The 20850-nt window shown below is 37.1% G+C and overlaps 1 protein-coding gene across 3 annotated transcripts in view; it reads right to left on the bottom strand.

Annotated features, from left to right (window-relative positions):
- Window positions 1–20850, bottom strand: part of PRIM2 (DNA primase subunit 2) — a 427261-nt gene that overhangs the window by 31980 nt on the left and 374431 nt on the right. For all 3 annotated transcript variants that reach the window (XM_063604933.1, XM_055113695.2, XM_055113696.2), the window contains 2 exons: window positions 13362–13488; window positions 8123–8205 (listed from right to left, as the gene is read on the bottom strand). In XM_063604933.1, the coding sequence (XP_063461003.1) occupies window positions 8123–8205; window positions 13362–13488 (210 nt within the window). The remainder of the gene's footprint in view (window positions 1–8122; window positions 8206–13361; window positions 13489–20850) is intronic.

Genomic DNA, 20850 nt, shown 5'->3' with positions numbered 1-20850 from the left:
ACACCCAGCCAACGTACACCAATATTTTAAGGAGAAAAAGCTGAGGTGCCAATAAGAAATGACCAATATAGATTGTATATCTATATATTATTCACTGGTCATCAGCTATGTATTCCTGAGAAATAATTTTCCAATAGTCTTAAATTTCTGAACATTTTGCAAATAGAGGCAACAACGGCTTTTACTTCAGACCATTTTTTCAAAGATGTTCATGTAACACAATGGTCTCCAACCTTTTTGGAACCAGGGACCAGTTTCGTAGAAGACAATTTTTCCACGGGCCAGGGTGGAGAGGTGGTTTCAGGATGAAACTGTTCCACCTCAGATCATCAGACATTATTAGTTCGATTCTCATAAGGAGCGCACAACCTAGATCCCTCGCATGCACAGTTCACAATAGGGTTTGAGCTCCTATGAGAATCTAACATGGCCACTGATCTGACAGGAGGTGGGGCTCAGGCAGTAATGCTTGCTTGCCCTGGCTCACCTCCTGCTGTTCCTAACAGGCCATGGACAAGTACCAGTCCGTGGCCCAGGGGTTGGGGACCTCTGATATAATGAACAGCCCTGGAAGACAATGGTTCCTTCCACTGGATTAAAGAGCAGACATATGGCAGGAGAATTGCTTGAACCCAGGAGGCAGAGGTTGCAGTGAGCAGAGATCGTGCCATTGCACTCCAGCCTGGGTGACAAGAGCGAAACTCTGTCTCAAAAAATTAATTAGTTAATTAAAAATAAATAAAAAAAAAAGAGTAGACATACTTACTGTCCATAATAAAATGTTCAGATTCCCTAAATTCAGGGTTTCCTTCCTCCAACACAAGCCACTGCATGTGCAGGTAGTACCTGGCCTTCATGTTGCTCTGTGGGAAGTAGGGCTCAAGGAACGAATGCAAGAAAAGGCTGACATACTGCTATTGCTGGAATTGTCATGTCTTCCGCCAGAATCCATAAAAGTGTGGCAGCTAAGTTCTTAGCTTGCAAGTAGGGTAAAATCTCAGATCCTTCACAGTTCCTAACATGGATCAGATACTATGCTAGGTACTGGGAGCTCAGAGGGATAAGGGTTAGAATTTCATACCCAAAGACCTTGCAGTCATCTAGTACTACTGCTATTACCATCTATCCATTAGGCACACGACCATTTAACTTAAACTTCATTAATAACATTATACTTTCTTTCTAACTTTTAATCAAAGTAATGTATCTAAGGAAAAAAACTGAAGTACATTATGGCTTATTATTAAAATCAACAGTTCTCATATCACATTTCTTCCCACTGCTTGGTTAGTTCCCAAGAGGCAATTACTTTAACCATTTCCATTTTTTATTACATAGGATGTTGTCTATGTCACTCTAAATTATATGTTTATACTTTAAGTTCCTGATATAAACTTAATCCACTGCATTTTTACTATGAAAAGTAAATATTTTGGCTCATTATGCTACTTACCATCTACCCTTTCTTTCTCCCCCCATTAAAAAAAAGAAATTAAGTGGTTCATGTCTATAATCCCAGCACTTTGGGAGGCCAAGGTGACAGGACTGCTTGAGCCATGAGTTCAAGACCAGCCTAGGCAACACAGCAAGACCTCTATCTCTACAAAAAAGTAAAAAATTAGCTGGGCATGGTGATGTGCAGCTGTAACCCCAGCTACTTAGGAGACTGAGGCAAGAGGATCACTTAGGCCCAGGAGTTCGAGGTTGCAATGAGATATGATCACACTACTGCACTCCAGCCTGCGTGACAGAGCAAGACCCTGTCTATTTAAAAAAAAAAAAAAAAAAAAGGCGAAAAGAAAAAAAAGAAAAAAATTAAGGTATAATTTCCACACAGTAAAATATATCCCCTTTTTACTCAGGGACTAAGTTTTTTCTAAAAAAGTAAAAGTTTTTAAATAAAATATATTTCCTTTTATCATAGTTCTGCAACATTTGACAAATTCAGTTTTGATATTACCCTTCAATCAACACAGATCATTCCCATTACCCAAAAATATTTCCCTTGTCCTTTATAACACCTCTCCTGCTCCCAGCAATCACTCTGTACCTACAGATTTGTCATACAAATAGAATTATACACTATAGTGCTTTTGAGTCTGACTTCTTTCACTTGGTATAATGTATTTGAGAACCTTACATGTTAATGGGTATACCAGTAATTTATTCCTTTCTATTGCCAGGTAATATTCCATTGTATGACTATACCACAATTTGTTTATCCAATCACACACTGAAGAACATCTGGGTTGTTTCTAGTTTTTGGCAATTATGAATAATGCCTACACTATAAACACTTAGGAACAGATTTTTATGTGGACTTATGCTTTTATTTCAATTCTATAAATACTAGTTACAGGTATCACTGTGTCACATAGCATGTGTAAGCTTCACTTTATAAGAAATTGCCACACTCCTTTTCAAAGTGACTCTATGACTTGCATTTCCTCCACTATTGTATGAGACTTTCAGTCACTCTGCATCCTCACTAGCACTTAGTATTGCTAGATTTTTTTAAATTAGACCAATTCTATTTGGCATATCATGGTATTCATTGTAGTTTTAAATTTCATTTCACTAATGAGCTATATTTTTTCATGTGCTTATATTTACCATTCACACTTTTTCTTTGGTGAACTGTCTACTCAAATGTTTTGCCTGTTTAAAAAACTGTTTTCTAATTACTGAGTTTTGAGAGTTCTTTATATCCTTTGGATTCACATCTTTTATGAAATTTATGATTTGCAAATATTTTCTTCCAGTCTGTGGCTTATCTTGTTCTCTTAAAGCTGTCTTTTGCAGAGCAAAATTTTTAATTTTGGTAAAGTCTAATTTATCACTATTTTCTTTCAGGGAACACACCAAACCCAAGGTCGTGCAGATATTCTGTTTTCTTTTGTAAGTTTCACATTTTACAGTTACTTAGTTCTATAATCCATTTTTAAATAATTTTTATATAAGCTTGGAGGTATATGTCTAGGATTTTTGCATTTGGATATCCAATTGTTCTAGATCTACTTGTTCTAGAACTCTGGAGTTGTTCTGGAACTCTATATTACCATTTCCTTATTAAATTGCCCTGGCACCTTTGTTTAAAAATCCGTTGCCCATATATATATGGGTCTATTTCTGAACTCTATTCTGTCCAATTAATCTGTCTTCATCATTTCCCTAATACCACACCATCTTAATTACAATAGTTTTCAGTAAGTTTTGAAATCAGGAAACATGTGTCTCCACTTTGTTTTTCATTTTCATCAGTCTTTCATATAAAGATCTTATGTATATTTTGGATTTCTGGTACTGCTGTATATGGTATTAGGTTGCTACAAAAGTATTTGCAGTAAAAGCCACAATTATGTTTGCAGCAAACTAATACTTTTTGAAATGTTTAATTTCCAATTGTTCACTATAAGAAATAGAAATAGAATTGATTTTTGTATATTGAGTTAGTATCCTTCGACCTACTAGTTACAGTAGCATTTTGCTAGGTTCTTTGAGATTTTTTACATTGATAATCACTTTGAGAATAGAAAAAGGTTTTCTTTCTTCTTTTCCAATCTTTTGTTTTTCTTGCTTTATTGCTCTGCTTTAAATCCTACTTTATAGGATTTCAAATTATTTACATTTGTAATGGATTTTAAAGACCTAGACTACGATCTACCTGGGTTACTATTTCATGTCTCCTGTTGTTGGGTAACATGTTCTACAGATGTTAATTAGGTAAAGTTGGTTGACAGTATTGTTCAAGGCTTCTATATCCTTCCTGACTTTCTGCCTGCTTCTTCTGTTAATTATTAAGAGGAGTGCTGAAGTCTCCAAATATAACTGTGGATTTGTCTAGTTCTCTTTTCAGTTCTCTATTATTAATTCATGTATTTTGAAGCTATGTTGTTGGGGCATAAATATTTATAATTTTTATATCGTGTTGGTGAATTGACTGCTGTGTATTTCTCTTTTCGGGGAGGAGAGGAGAATAAATGCAGGGGTACCCATTTTCTTTGGCCATATTCTGTTGTTTAATTGCTGTTTCTTAAGCTGGATACCAAGCTCATTAATTTTCAGTGATTTTGTAACACTATTAAGGTTAATTAAAAAGGAAAATGAAATGTGATCCTGTAAGTATGCTTTATAAAAAAATCAGCAACACCAGCTGAGTCACAATGATCTCTTTTCTGATCACCAACATTTTGATTACTTAAAATATCTATTTCTTGGCCAGGCGTGGTGGGTCATGCCTGTAATCCCAGCACCGTGGGAGGCCGAGGCAGGCGGATCACCCAAGGTCAGGAGTTTAAGACTGGCCTGGCCAATATGGTGAAACCCCATCTCTACAAAAATACAAAAATTAGCTGGACATGATGGAGGGTGCCTGTAATGCCAGCTACTTGGGATGCTGAGGCGGGAGAATCACTTGAACCCGGGAGGTGGAGGTTGCAGTGAGCCGAGATTGCACCATTGCATTCCAGCCTGGAAGACAGAGCAAGACTCTGTCTCCAAAAATTAAAAAAAAAAATCTATTTCCTATAGTCGAAGGTATCTTTTTCAAGTAGTTTTCTCTGAGATAAAAATAACCACATGGAGTTCTACCTTACGTACATTTTAATGATGTTTTTCTTAACTCTCATTCAATATTTTAATGTACGCTTGGAGTTTTCAAGATCTAATCTGCACTTAGGCCAACCTGCAAAATTCAACCTTATCAAAATGTTTTACATGGAATTTTCATCCATTAACTCTCTGCCCTTTAGAATACAGTCCGCCAGCTGCTTCACTCTAGTGAGATCCACTCAATAAAGACATCAAATAAAAGCAAGATATTATTTACAGCTTGCTGGCATGCACTATACATCTGTGCTCATCTCAGATAAAAGGTTACAATGCAGGTCTAAAGGGTAATGTGAAAATTACTAACCAGCTTCAGCTAAGTAAGGAGTATACTTATGGATCAAGGGCAAACGGAGAAATACAGTGGAGTCAAAAGCAAAGAGTATACAAACATGGTCATTACTATTAACTATAAACATTAATTTTCTTGAGATAATGTTAGTATGTTAAGATAATTTTTTTAAAGGTGATTCTTTATGACTGCTAAAAAAATGCCTCTAATTTCTTCTAGATTCCCTATCACATTTGTTGGTGGTAGTTTCTAACCTTTTCTATAACCAGAATATCATTCATAACCCCTTTACTCTCCAGCTGATGACCTTACTTTATTTACAAGGAAGAGTAAGACCAGTTGATACACTCCATCAACTTCCCTTTGCTGTGTCTTAGCTATTTCCTCTATGTTCCCACATTGCTGAGGGGTATGCCTTTCTCTGTCACCATTCTTTGGTTCAAGTACATATCATCCTTCCTCCAATAAGTTACTTTTTCACTTGTGTCTTTGAGTTCCTATTTGCCTCTCTCTGCATACCACCATGCATACTCTAGGATCCACCTCATACCTAAATATGCCCATTCACTCTTCCAACATTTTTAAAGCACCTAACAAGTGTAACTCATTGGATTACTATGAGACAGAAAGTTAAGTAAGAATCCAGTCCTCCTTTCAGGAAACTCACAAACTATTGGGAAAGGTGAACAGGTAAACAAATAATTACAATCAAGTGTAACAAATGTTAAGAGCAAAGGCATGTACAATCCAGTCATGGTATAAAGGAAAGAGAACTTAATTCTGCTTGGTTAGAGAGATATTTTCTTTCTTTTATATCTTCATCAAGCCCACCCTCTCTGACAGTTCTTTCTTCTCCTCCTCTTTCTACAGATAGGCTCAGGTCTTAAACCCAGAAATGAACAATCCTATGATGCTTAAGCTAATAACACTCTAGCATCCCCTTTACTGGCACTTTTTTTTTTTTTTTCTTGAGACAGGGTCTCACTCCATTGCCAATGCTGGAGTGCAGTGGCATGATCACGGCTCCCTGGAGCCTCAACTTCTTGGGCTTCCACCTCTGCCTCCTGAGTAGCTGAGGCTACAGTTGCATGCCACCACACCTGCTAATTTTTTGTAGAGACAGGTTTTTGCCATGTTGCCCAGGCTGGTCTTGAATGCCTGGGCTCAGCAATCTGCCTGCCTCAGCCTCCCTACTAAGTGCTAGCATTACAGGTACAAGCCACTGCACCTGGCCTGACACATTTTTTTGAAAAGGTTATTTACTGTCTTTCATTAATTTTTTAAGCAAGTATAATCTTGCTTTTGGTTTCCACCATTTTACTGACACCTCACCAAAGTCAAAGTCAAATAATCCTCTCAGCATATCCAACCACCTTTTCTTAGTTCTCTCCATGAAAAGAAATCTCTGCTACAAGGGACTCTGTGGAACTTATTCTCTTCTCAAAATTTTCTCCTTGACTTTTGTGATACTTCACTACCCTAATGTATTTTCTCCCTCTCTCCCCATTTCTGTTCAGTCTTCATTGATCCCACCTCCTTTTAATGCTTGACAAAGAGAAGGATTAGCCAAGATTACATTTTCAAACACAGCTTTTGACTCCCTACCTCTTCTCTCCCTCCAGCAAACTCAGGATAATAAGCTCTAAAGTAGAGTGGAGTTCAGGGGGAAAAAAAAAAAAATCTTAAGAATCAGAAAGCCTGGCTTCAATTTTTGGTTCTACCACTGACTTCCTACCTATGCACCATGGCATGTCACATCCTAGGACTCCAAAAAAGAGAATGGCTTTCTACCTATGCTACAATTCTAACTGAAAAGACCATCAGATTTCTAGTCCTAAATTATCTAATGCCCTAAATCCACATTAATACCATTTAAATGCAGACATAATATGTTAACATAGATATGTTAAGAACTTGTACTGTTTTCAAAAAGGTGATCCTTTATGATTGCTTAAAAAAAAGCCACTAATTCTTTATTTCTAGATTCCTTATCAAATATGTTAGCAGCAGTTTATAACCACTAAAATTAAGTCACTCAAACCGAAACCAACTATACTTCAAGTTACCTATTAGTATTTATGTATTGGTGCCACCATTATCCTAAGCTTGAAATCTTAATACTCCTATAGTCTTTCATTTGTGCATTCTCTCTCCCTAATTCCCAACCTTCGTGCAAGGCCTAATTCAAAGGGCATCTCTTCCATAAAGGGTTCCTTGACCTCTTCAGCTGGTTATAGTCTTTCCCTCATCAGAAGACCCAAGACAGTCTATGTGTACCTCTCATGACACTTGGTTTATGTTTTTTTTTTCAGACACTGGTTTTGTGGGAGCAGGATTTATATCTGATTCTTCCTTGCATAATCTATGGCACCTTGAACACTGCTTTGCTCAAAGTACTAAAAAACTATGTAAGATTTGTTATCTGAACTTTGGACACAGAAGCAGCCATAAAGTTGTCTAGAGTAACAATTTTCTTTAAATAAAAATAACAATTTAAAGATGTATGATGATTTAGATGTTCTAACTCTAAAATATATAATGTTCTTCTTAAGCTAAGGAAGCAGAAGCTCTTCCCCTATTCCTTCAAAATTCCAGTTAACTTGAAAGCACACTATAGAAAATAGTCTTTGCTATGTCACAATATTAATTTTTTAAAGGTAGACTTACTAAAAAATGTACTGTTTAACATTTGATTTTACAATCTGAGCATTTCCATTGTTCATAAGACAAAGTATTTTGACAAACTATTTGATCTACCATCAGAAGTGTAGATTAAACACAGCAATAACTGATGCCTATCAGAACATTCAGCCAGTGTGTACTACATTATCATCTGCTCAGAAAACAATTTCCCAAAATGAAATATGCTGTCATTGATTTTCAGCTTCATTAATAAGCTTCCATGCATTGCTCAAAAATTTTATTTTTAAAGATGTAGTCCTCAAGTGAGATAGTAAAACAAACTGAGGTGTGGGGGAAGGTTTCCAGCTTCCTTTATGACTAGGAAAAATAAAAATGCAGCTTAGCAGACAGAAGAACTAGAATTTCCCAAGAGTCTAAACCAGATAAGTCAAGGTTTTAACTTAATTCGTCTTGAAGATAAGATGTCTGCTGTGAGGCCTGACAAGTAATACACAGCATCACTGCAAGAACATTAAATAAAACTGAGAGATCTGTCTAAGGCCTCGTTACTGCAGATGCAGAGAGAAGAATATGACCTACCTGGCTTATCCCTCCAGGAGAGATCTTGTATGACTGCAACTTTTGCTTCAGCAGCTCTGGATCACTGTGACGGAATGGGCACCCTGACAACAAAAAATAAGCCAGCACACAAACAAGGTTATTTACCCACAACTTAGTACAATACCACACTCGAGAGACCATCTAAGCTCCCCTTAATTGTCTAACAGCTTATTAATAAAAAAAGGTAATTGCCCATGGGTGCAACTGCTTTCCTCTTTTTATCTAAATGATTACTTAGCTGTATGGTTATCAGGGCACTCCAGGCTCAAGAGTTACATAAAACATTGCAGCATTCTCAGGCTAAGATGTCCATTCAACAGGAAGAGGGAAAACAGCTTTAATTACGCTCCTTGCTAACAAGCACAAATAATCACAAAATAGCTGCATAATAGTTTATTTTAAAACTTTATACAATCTTCTTATATTCTAGTCTAAAAATTATATAAAAGGCATATGAGAGAAGGAAGATAGATAAACAAAATGAAAAACATGCAAACTCTGAGAAGGAAAAAAATTCAACATCATTTTCAAATGTAAATTATATGCCTATTTCCTAAAGCGTAGAATCTATGAAAATGTAAAAGAATCATGGATGGAAATGAGATGAAAAAATAAACTATTTCATAGAAAAACAACTTATGGTGGATATGTGTCATCTCTATGTTATTTCATGAAAAAAATGAAAGACCACTAGAAATATTCACATAAATAAGAATACAGAAGAATTTGAAATACAAAAGCTGTTTTAGGACAAAATCTAGAAAATTTTAGATATTTTAATAAACTGCAATGGTAAGTCAAAATGCTTATTAAAAATTTAATATAGAAAAGTCTTTTTTTTTCAGTCATACAGATGATAGATTTGTAAGTTAATAATTGTGCATTTTTCACAAATTAGAAAATCTAGAGGAAATGACTAAGTTCCAGGAAACACACAACCTTCCGAGACTGAAGCAGGAAGAAAGTGAAAATCTGAACAGACCAATAATGAGGTCTGAAATTGAATCTGGAATAAAAAACCTATCAACCAGAAAAAGCCCTGGACCAGGTAGATTCACAGCCAAATTCTACCAGATGTACAAAGAAGAATTGGTACCAATCCTACCAAAACTATTCCAAAAATCTGAGGAGGGGGGACTCCCCCCATTAACTCAATTTATGAAGCCAGCATCACCCTGATACCAAAATCTGGCCGAGACACAATGAAAAAATGAAAACTTCTGGCCAATATCTCTGATGACCATAAAATCAAAAATCCTCAACAAAATACTAGCAAACTGAATCCAGCAGCACATCAAAAAGCTAATTCACCATGATTAAATAGGCTTTATTTCTGGGATGCAAGTCTGACTCAACATATGCAAATCAATAAAAGTGATTCACCACATAAACAGAATTAAAAACAAAAACCATATTATCTCAATAGAAAAAACTTTCAATAAAATCCAATATCCTGGCCAAGCGCGGTGGCTCACGCCTGTAATCCCAGCACTTTGGAAAGCCGAGGCGGGCGGATCACGAGGTAAGGAGATCAAGATCATCCTGGCTAACACGGTGAAACCCCGTCTCTACTAAAAATACAAAAATTTAGCTGGGCATGGCAGCAGGCACCTGTAGTCCCAGCTACTCAGGAGGCTGAGGCAGGAGAACGGCATGAACCCAGGAGGCGGAGCTTGCAGTGAGTCCAGATCGCACCACTGCATTCCAGCCTGGGAAACAGAGTGAGACTCCGTTTCAAAAAAAAAAAAAAAAAATTCCAATATTCCTTCATGACAAAAACCCTCAAAAAACTAGATACCAAAGGAATATACCTCAAAATAATAAGAACTATCTAAGAGAAACCCACAGCCAACATCATACTGAATGGGCCAAAGCTCAAACCATTCCCCTTGAGAATGGAAACAAGACAAGGATGCCCACTCTCACCACTCTTACTCAAAATACTACTGGGAGTCCTACCCAGAGCAATCAGGCAAAAGAAAGAAATAAAAGCCATCCAAATAGGAAAAGAAGTCAAACTATCTTTCTTTGCTGATGATATGATTCTATACCTAGAAAACCCTATAAAGCATGCACCAAAAAGTCTCCTGGAATTAATCAATGACTTCAGCAAAGTTTCAGGATACAAAATTAATATACAAAAATCAGTAGCATTTCTTTTTTTTTGAGACAGAGTCTCACTCTGTCACCTGGTGCAGTGGTGCCATCTCAGCCAACTGCAACCTCCACCTCCTGAATAGCTGGAATTACAGGTGCACGCCACCACGCCTGGCTAATTTTTGTTTTGCTTTTTAATTTTAGTAGAAATGAGATTCACCATGTTGGCCAGGCTGCTCTTGAACTCCTGACCTCAAGTGATCTACCCGTGTTGGCCTCCCAAAGTGCTGGGATTACAGGCATGATCCACCACGACCAGCCTTAAAAGTCAGTAGCATTTCTACATACCAACAATGTTCAAGCTGACAGCCAAATCAAAAACACAATTCTGTTTACAGTAGCCACCAAAAAATAAATAAATAAAATATTTAGGAATACATCTAAGCAAGGAAGTGAAAGATCTCTACAAGAAGAACTACAAAATGCTGCTGAAAGAAATCAGAGACAACACAAACAGGAAAACATTCCATGCTCATGGATTGGAAGAATCAATGTCATTAAAATGGCCATACCACCCTAAGTAATGTACAGATTCAATGCTATTTCTATCAAACTACCAATGTCATTTTTCACAGAATAAGAAAACAACTATTCTAAAATTCATATGGAACTAAAAAAGAGTCTAAATGACCAAAGCAATCCTAAGCAAAAGGAACAAAGCCAGAGGCATCACTCTACCTAACTCCAAACTATACTATAAGGCTATTGTAACCAAAACAGTATGGTACTGGTACAAAAACCGACACATAGACTAATGAAACCGAATAGAGAATCAGAAATAAGACAGCATACCTACAACTATCTGACCTTCAACAAAGTCAATAAAAATAGGCAATGGAGAAAGGACTCCCTATTCAATAAATGTGTCAGAATAACCAGCTAGCAGAGACATGAAAATTCTAAGAACAAAAAAGAAATGCTAGCGATCAAAAACACTGTAACAGAAATGAAGAATGTCTTCAATGGGTTCATCAGTAGACTGGACATGACTGGGGAAAATCCTTGGATCTTGTGGATATGACAAACAGAAACTTCTGAAACTAAAAAGCAAAGAGAAAAAAGACAAAAACAAAACAAAACAAAATACAATACCTAAGAACTATGGGACAACTATAAAAGGTATAATGTGTAAATGAAATCCCAAAAGGTGAAAAAAGAGAGAAAAGAACAGAAGCACAGATGGGGAGAAAACATTTTCAAAAGACAAATCTGATAAAGTACTGTTATGCAAAATACACAATGAACTCTTGTAAACTATGGGCTTTGGATGATAAGGATTTGTCAATGTAGGTTCATCAATTGTAACACATGTACCAGTGTGGTGTGGGATACTGACAGCAACGGAGGTTGTGCGTGTGTTGGGGCATGGAGGTATATGGGAACTCTGAACTTCCCACACGATTTTGCTGTGAACCTAAAACAGCTCTAAAAAATTAAGTTTATTACTTTTTAAAAACAGAATAAGTAAATGTTTCCAACAAATAATGAGTTCATTGAGTGCTAAGTATAATATTTCTTGACTGACAGAGTTGAACTTAGAAACAAAATAATAACATAAAGCACTGGGATAACAAGATACAACTTAACAGAAATAAAGTTTTGCATTTAAGCTAATGAAAACCAACTAATTAAGAGACAAATGCTAGAACCTGGAAATTTGCAGACAAATCCCTGGGAGTTTTACTTGGCCACAAGCTTAATCATAAGTTGACTGCCTGGTATGGCTGCTAGGCTAAAAAAGGCTTCAGGCTTCCTCAACAGAAGTACCTGGACCCATGGTTTTCAAACTTTAGAAGACATAAAACTCACCCAGTGTACTTGCAAGTAAAGTCTGATTTTATATGACTGAGGGTGCACCCTGAGAATCTGCATTTCTAAAAAAGCACCTCAAGGGACTCTGAAATAAGTGATAAAAACAACTCAATATCTATTACCAGGCTGGGTGTGGTGGCTCAGGCCTGTAATCCTAGCACTTTGGGAGGCCAAGGCGGGCAGATCACCTGAGGCCCGCCAGCCTGGCCAACTAGGCGAAACCTTGTCTCTACTAAAAATACAAAAAATTAGCCGGGCAGGGTGGCAGGTGCCTGTAATCCTAGCTACACAGGAGGCTGAGGCAGGAGAACTGCTTGAGCCCAGGAAGTGGAGACTGCAGTGAGCCGAGATCCTGCCATTGCACTCCAGCCTGGGCAACAAGAATGAAACTCTGTCTCAAAAAAAAAAAAAATCTATGTCTATATATAGATCTATCTTATCTGTCTATCTATATAACGAGTGCTGGCCACTTCTTCATCTATTAACTAATGAATGTATAGGCATTTTTTAATGATTTGGTCACAAAGAATGTCTTTCTAAAAATATTGTTTATGATTATTTGATCTTTAGCAGTCCAAAAGTGTGCAGTCTTTTAAAAAGTGTTGAAGATTCTAAAACAAAACTAAGTTTTGACACATACTGTAGTAAGCTTTGATAATCCAGAAAATTTACTGATATAAACTATTAATTCATTCTTGGACATACCAGACAAATGAGATGTTTTGTTTTTCTTTTTAAATAACTCAGGCAAACTGATAGTTATGGCAGATATCACGACATGTTAAATTGCCCACTTAATCTTTGTTGGTTAATCAGATGATGGTGATAAGAAAAAAACCTCACACTTTTCCTTAGTAGTTAACCTTTGGAAAATTAATGAATCTACTATTCCAAACTTAGAATATTCTAATTTCAAAAAGCTTTGTAAAACTTACATCGCCCTCTAAGACACTCGCAGAACACTGCAGAAGATGAGGGAGACAGAGAACAGCGGGAAGGAAGAAAGAACTGAAAAGCCTAATCCAGCACAAACTGAAGTGCAGCTGAATGAATTTCTCTTGCCTGACCTAGTTCAGTAATAAGACAAATTGTTCTAAGAGTAATGGAGCTCTAGCTTGACAGTGACGACTGACATAAGCTACAAACTAGGTCCTGACAGGAATGCAAAAAGTCACAACATTGTTTCAGTGTTTCCAACAGAGCTCTTGGATTTCTGTACTTGGCCAACGTATCCAGTGGAGGCACTTACCATGATAATCCCCTTGGCTTGGTGGATTGGATAGAATAATCTTCAGGCAACTGAAAGGTGTATAGTCTGTCCTCTTGCCTTCCTTTCCAAAGCTGTGACGGATGTTGTAAGAGTAACCTTTATCAAACTGATTGGGAGGAAATGGAAAAAGAGACAAAGTCAGCCAATAATTATACTAGTGAGGTCAGCAACACAAGCTAGAATCAAAGACTGCAAAACGATATTTTCTAGAATAAATTCAGCATTCACGGGCAGATGTACATTCATGCCATGTATATTATTTAGGTCCTTTATGATACAAATAATTTCTTTTTTAAAAAAAGGTACAAAACTTACAGAAAACAAATTTATCAGGTAGAAGACAGCTAATGTTACCTATACGTTTAAAGATAAAGAAAATCTTTTCCTGAGAAGAATAATCGATTTGCCCTTCTTCGTTTGATTCCAAAGATTATAGAAGAAAATCAGTTTAGCCTCTTTTCTATCCACCTTCCCCTAATTCTCCCTGAATTCCCATATCTACCCATTCTACTTCCTAAATGCCTATTAAAATAGTTAATCCTAGGCCAGGTGCAGTGGCTCATGCCTGTAATCCCAGCACTTCAGGAGGCTTAGACAAGAGGATCGCTTGAGCCCAGGAGTTCAAGACCAGCCTGGGCAACACAGTGAGACCCATCTCTACAAAAAATTAAATATTAGCTGGGTGTGGTGGCATGCACCTGTCGTCTCAGCTACTCAGGAGCCTGAGGCAGAATTATCACTTGGGCTGGGGGGTTGAGGCTGCAGTGAGCCATGATTGTGCCACTGTACTTCAGCCTGGGCAACATAGTGAGACCTGGTCTCAAAATATAATAATAATAATAATAATAATAATAATAATAATAATCCCTTCCTCTGGATTTCCACTATACAAAGTAGTCAGCAAATGCTTAATGAATGAAGTACTACAACTGCCTCCTACCCAGAATCCTTACCTCCATGTTCATAAAACAAGCTAATGAGACAGAAGGGACTTTGAATTGGGTCAGACAGGAGAACAAAAGGAACCAGCATATAATGAAAAGCGACCAGGTGCCAGGCATTTTGTAGGAGCTTTTAAAAGTGTAATCCCATTTAATCATTTAGATAATCACAACTCCTCTATGATGCTACACTTGAGAAAACTGAGGTTCAAAGAATGAAGCAATGTGATGGACAACAGTTATTAAATGGTAGACAAGTACAGACAAGTCTGATTCCAAAACACATCTCTACAAAAAAATTAAATATTAGCTGTGTGTGGTGGCATGCACTTGTCGTCTCACCTACTCAAGAGCCTGAGGCAGTGAGCTATGATCGTGGCATTGCAGTCAGGGCAACAGAGCAATATTCTGACTCTAAAAAAAATTAAAAATTAAATTTAAAAAGTCACTAACCATCAGGCATCGGAAAACATTTAATGGAAGCAGAATAATGGGTTGATAGCCTTCCTAATGCTATAGTAGACCAAGGAGTAGTTCACATTTTTTTCTTCATGCATGCTGGTACTGAGGTGGGTGCAAAGATCCAATAGACAGATCTTACCTCAAGGAGTTTATGGTCCTAGAGGAACTAATCACCTATGTGAATGCGTGATTAATAGAAAATAGCATGATAATGTGTCATAAAAGAAGTAAAGTGCTATAAAAATCAAATATGTTATGAAGATAAATCTTCTAGAGAGGTCTAGGTATAAGTATAGGTAAAATGCTATTGAAATATGTAGGAGGAAGAGATTACTTCTGATTTTGGACCACAAAATGAAGTGTCATTTAAAACGGAGTCTGAAAGAGAGAAGTTATGTCCTAAAAAGATTTAACTGGAAGTTCTTATTTTTAAATATCTTGTTATTTCTTATTACTAAGGAAGTGTGGTATTATGGAAAGAATGTGGGCTATATTCAATTCACTTCTGACACTAACTAGAGCTTGTGCAGATCTCTCATGGATTAAGAGCTCAGTCACACAAGACTGTGCCCTACTTCATATACCAATTGCAAGCAGTAGGTTCCCAGGTCACCACAACTTCTGACCAGTTTGGCCACAAGTGGAAGGTTACCACAACCCCCTTCTCAGGTTCAGTAATGTGCTAGAGCAGCTCATAGAACTCCTGGGCTCAAGTGATCTTCCCACCTCAGCCTCCTGGGTGACTAGGACTACAGGTGTGTGTCACCAGACAAGGTCTTGCTATGTTGCCCAGGCTGGTCTCAAACTCCTGGGCTCAAGCAATCCTTCCACCTTGGCCTCCTAAAGCCCTGGGATTGCAGATGTGAGCCACTATGCCGGGCCCTTGGTTGATGATTTTCTAATTCCACTACTAGGTGACACTCATCTGGCATAACAACCCATACCCCATTGGTCAACCAAAAGCAGACAATGTACCTTTGACAAGATATCTGGCAAGAGCAAATATTCAATACTGGTGGAATCTTGGACAAAAATCTAACTTTCCTGGGAAAGAGGTAGGGGTTAGGGTGGGTGTCCCATGTTAAGTGGTCATTTGGGCAAAAACTAAAACCAAGTTTCTAAAATGAATTTTAGAGTATGGCAAATGACTGATTTAGTCAAAAATTTATCTTCTACTCTGAAAAAAATACGTTTGTTTAAAAGACAAACCTTGCCACTTTTATACTGGAGCACAATCTTAAACTACCACTCGGTGATCTCTCAAGGCTGGCACAAACAGAATTATCAGAAGCTGTGAGTGGCTGTGGAGCACATCAAATTTTCCTACATGATACTTTAAGCAACACTTGTTAAATAGTGAGAAGCCAGATTGCCCAAATAACAAGTCATTTTCAAAGGGCAAAATCTTCAAGGTTCTCACTCTAATAATTAGAGTGAAATGGCTATAAAGAGCTTATAGTTTTTACTGCTATGATTCTTTAACTTATAAAATGGATACTGTAGAAAGCTTAGAGAATGATTACTTGGCAATTTTTCATACATGAAATTAAAGTATCATGTAGATAGAAATAAAAATAAAACAGATTATTTTGAGTTTATAAATAATTATACATATTGGCAATGAACTGAAACTTAAATACAAAAGGTGGGCAGGCCATATTTTGGAAAACAGATAAATCCCCCCTCTTTTAAGTGACCGCAAGACACTTCAGAGTTGCCCTTGGCTTGCTTTCTCTGGGCTCATACTAAGAGCAACACACACAGAGTAGGCTTTTTAAAGATCCCAGGCTTTGGAGGCAGAGAAACCTGGGAAAGAATCCCCAGCTTGTCCACTTATAAAGGGTATTACTTCAATCCTCAATTTTCCTAATCTATAGGGACAGTAATATTAATGCATTAAATTGCTATGGAGATTATATTAAATCAAATTAAAACATTAAGCAGAGTACCTGTCACATCCTTTGTTCTCAATAAATATTAGCTGCTATTGGTGAGGGAAAAAACGGAAAATATTTGGTGTCCTAGTTTAAACACTGACTATGCTACTGCAAAAGACTTCTATTTCAGTAGATACTAACAGAACCTTTACCTAAAGGTTTAAGGAGGATAAAAGACTCACTAAACTATTCAATTACATTTCTAGTCATCTTCTTAAAATGTCCCCCTTCTTCCAACTCCTATCCACAACTCTTAACTATTCATACAAACTGGCTCAAATGTCACTTCCTCTGTGGAATCTTCCCAAGCACCCAAGGCAGAAGACGTTGCTTCCTCAAAAGAACGCCCAGCAGCAGTTTGTACAGTGCTGTACCTTTCTTGTTGCAATGGAATTTATTTTTGTATTTATCATTTCTAAACTAGGAATGCTGTTAAGGGCAGGAACTTGGTTGCGTACTCATCGTAGCATGCCTACTCGGTATCTGATAAAACATCTACTCATAGGAGGTGCTCAATAACCTTCACTTGAATGAAAGAGCAAATAAGCGGTAGCTGTTTGGAAAGATGAATGTATAAATATGCTTCAAGGGATTTCAACTTATCAGGATTAAATAACTTCAAAAACTTGCCAAATCATTGCAAGTTTACACGGCTGTGCTATTTTGTTCTTCCGGATAGCTTTTCTTCTTCACTGTAACAACAACAACAAAGACTGAGAGAGAGTTTAAATGATGCCCTATATAGAGTATAGTGGATACATTAAAAGATAATAAAAGTAATAAATTTTATTTTCTTTCAAAAATTGCCTCAGTATAGTGGGACTGGGCTGTCCAATACTTTAAGAGAATAAGAAAGAGAGTCAGATAAGAGATAGGAAAATACCTTGCTATTTTTTGTGTGAGATTTTTTAATTTGAGGTTATAATTTAAATATAGTGAAATGCAGATATCTTAAGTCTATAGTTTGATCAGTTTGGGTAAGTGACTATACCTATATAACCCACACCCCTACCAGAAGATAGAACATTTCTATCAACCTGTAGAATTCCCTCTTGCTTCTTCTCAGTCAACATTCCCCTCCCTCCACAACCAGAAGCAACTACTGATCTGATTTTTGTTACCACAGATTAGTTTTAACTATTCTATAACTTTATATCAATGGAATCATACAGTATAAAGTATTTTGTGTCTGGCTTCTTTCATGTCCTTTAATGCTTCTGAGATTTATCCTTGCCATTACATGTATCAGCAATTTGTTCTTTTTTATTGCCGAGCAGTGTTCTACTGTATGGATATACCAGATTGCTTGTCTAGGCTCTTGCTGATGGACACTTGGATGTGATATTGTGATACAATAAGAAATGTGTATTTGATCCCTGACCCTGGTTCCTCACAGAGAGTTCCCAAAACTCTTGTAATTTCCTGAGCAAGAGGGATGCTAGGTGCATCTTTTGTTCTAATATTTGGTCTGTGGCCCCAGTTTCTAACAGAGTTGCTAATCCCTTGGAACTTCCTGGGCATTGATAAGAATGTCTTTTGTTCTAATGAGGTGACTCTTGGTGGGCTCCTAGATGAGGGCTGGTCACCAGAAAGACCAAGCCATAATTAGAAGCCTGGAACTTTCAGCCACACTATGCCATCCTCCAGGAAAACGAGGGGGCTGAAAAATGAGTTAATAAATGCTCAGCCTATATGATGAAGCCTCCATAAAAATCCCTAAACTACAGGGTTTAGAAAGCATCTGGGATGCTGAAAACATGGAGATGATAGGAGGGTGGAACACCCAGAGAGGGCATGGAAGGTCCATGCCGCTTCCTACATATCTTACCCAGAGTACTTCTTTGGCTGTTCACCTGTATCCCTTAAAACATCCTTTATAATAAACTGATAAATATAAGTGTTTCCCTGAGTTCTATGAGCTGCTCTAGCACATTACTGAACCTGAGAAGGGGGTTGTGGTAACCTCCCACTTGTGGCCAAACTGGTCAGAAGTTGTGGTGACCTGGGAACCTACTGCTTGCAATTGGTATATGAAGTAGGGCACAGTCTTGTGAGACTGAGCTCTTAATCCATGAGAGATCTACACGAGCTCTAGTTAGTGTCAGAAGTGAATTGAATATAGGCTATCCGGCTAGCATCAGAGAATTGGTCAGTGTGAGAAAAATCCACACATCTGGTCGCTATACTCTCTGTGTTGAGAGTACAGAAGGAGAAAATTGGTTTTTTCCTACCATACACACTGGGTTTTTACAGTTTTTGGCTATTCTCAATCAAGTGGCCATGAACATTCTTACATATGACTTTTGTAGGTATATATTTTCATTTCTCTGAGATAAATACATAGAAGTGGAATTGCTGCCAAACATTTTCCAGAGTAGTTGTACTATTTTATACCCCCACCAGCAATCACTAACAGTTCCACATTCTCCCCAACATTTGGTATGATCAATATTGCTAATTTTAGCCATTCTGGTGGGTAGCCAGTGGTATCTCACTTTGCATTTCCCTGATGACTAATGATCATGAGCACTTTTTCATGTGCTTTTTGACCAGTGATATTCCTTATTTTATGAAATGTCTGTTCAAATCTTTTGCCCATTTAAAAATGTTGATTGCCTTCTTTTAATTATTCCATAATTGAATAATTCTTTATATATTCTGGACACAAGCCTTTTGTCAAATGTAATTGTAACAAAGGCTTATCTACTTGATGTTATCTTCTGATGAGCAGGTGTTTTTATTTTTGATGAAGTCCAATTTATCAACTTTTTAATGGTAGTGCTCTCTGTGTCCTAAGATAAATTGCAAAGATATTTTTATGTTGTCCTTTAGAAATTGTAATGTTTTAGCTTTTAAGTTTAGGTCCTGATTCATCTCAAGTTAATTTTTGTCTGTGGTGTAAGGTAGGAATCAAAGTTCTTTTTTATTCTGCATGTGGAAAACCACCTTTCTGAACACCATATGTTGAAGACACTTTCTTTTTCCCATTAAATCACTTCAGCAAACTCATAAAATTTGACCACATATGTGTAGTTCTATATTTGGAACTGGATCTGACTGGATCAGATCTAACTGGACCCCACTGATCTATATGTCTGTCCTTTTGCCAATAACACAGTCTTGATTACAATAGCTTTAGAGTAACTTTCAAAGGTAAGTGAGTCCTACTTTGTTCATTTTCAAGATTATTTTGGCTATTCTACGTCCTTGCATTTCCATATAAATTTTAGAATTGGCTTGCCGATTTCTTTTAAAAAGAGAATGCTGAAATTTTTAACAATCAGTAGTTTATGTCTTCACAACTGCTATCTGTCCACAAGTAACCAATAACCAGAAAAACAAACAGCATTTCAAAGAAAAGAAAACTTTCAAGAAAGAAGAAAGACTTTCAAGTCATCATTAATTTCACTGGTGAAAACAAGACATTAAAATTTCCACCAAACGTTTTATAAACAACTTCTGTTTGTTTCTTTAGTCACAAACATGAACTATAATCTCTTTTGTGAAAACTTTTAGGTAGGAATTGAATTTAATTAGATACGAGATTTCAGTTATGTTCATCACAAAATAGGGAAAGAACATTTTGCTAAGCTATTCTGTTAAAATAATGGAAAGCTAATCTCTCTAAAAGAGAAAAGCTAAAAGTATTAACTTCCCTCTTCTTTCCGATTCATTTACTGCCTTTGTATACATGTCTAAAATTTGGACCCTTCCAAGCCTACTGGAAACAAGAAAAAAATAAAAATAAATGAAACTTGGATCTTACTAAGCTTTCAAACTATCCATGTATTTACCAAACAAATTGTCATCTCTGGTTTCCAAATTTACAAATTCAAGAAATATTGTACAGAGACTGTATTTACTTGGAGATATTTTTTAGCAAATACTTTCTAGGTCTTCATATCCACGACTCAAAGGAAAACCTCTAAGCATGGGGTATGAAAAGAGGTAGGAAGGCCGGGCACGGTGGCTCACGCCAGTACTTTGGGAGGCCGAGGCGGGTGGATCACTTGAGGTCAGGAGTTCGAGACCAGCCTGGCCAACATGGGGAAACCCCATCTCTACTAATAATACAAAAATTAGCTGGGTGTGGTGGTTCATGCCTGTAATCCCAGCTACTCAGGAGGC

The sequence above is a fragment of the Pan paniscus genome, chromosome 5 (assembly GCF_029289425.2).
Source record: "Pan paniscus chromosome 5, NHGRI_mPanPan1-v2.0_pri, whole genome shotgun sequence".
Taxonomy (NCBI): Eukaryota; Metazoa; Chordata; class Mammalia; order Primates; family Hominidae; genus Pan; species Pan paniscus.
This window is presented reverse-complemented; position numbering and strand designations above follow the sequence as displayed.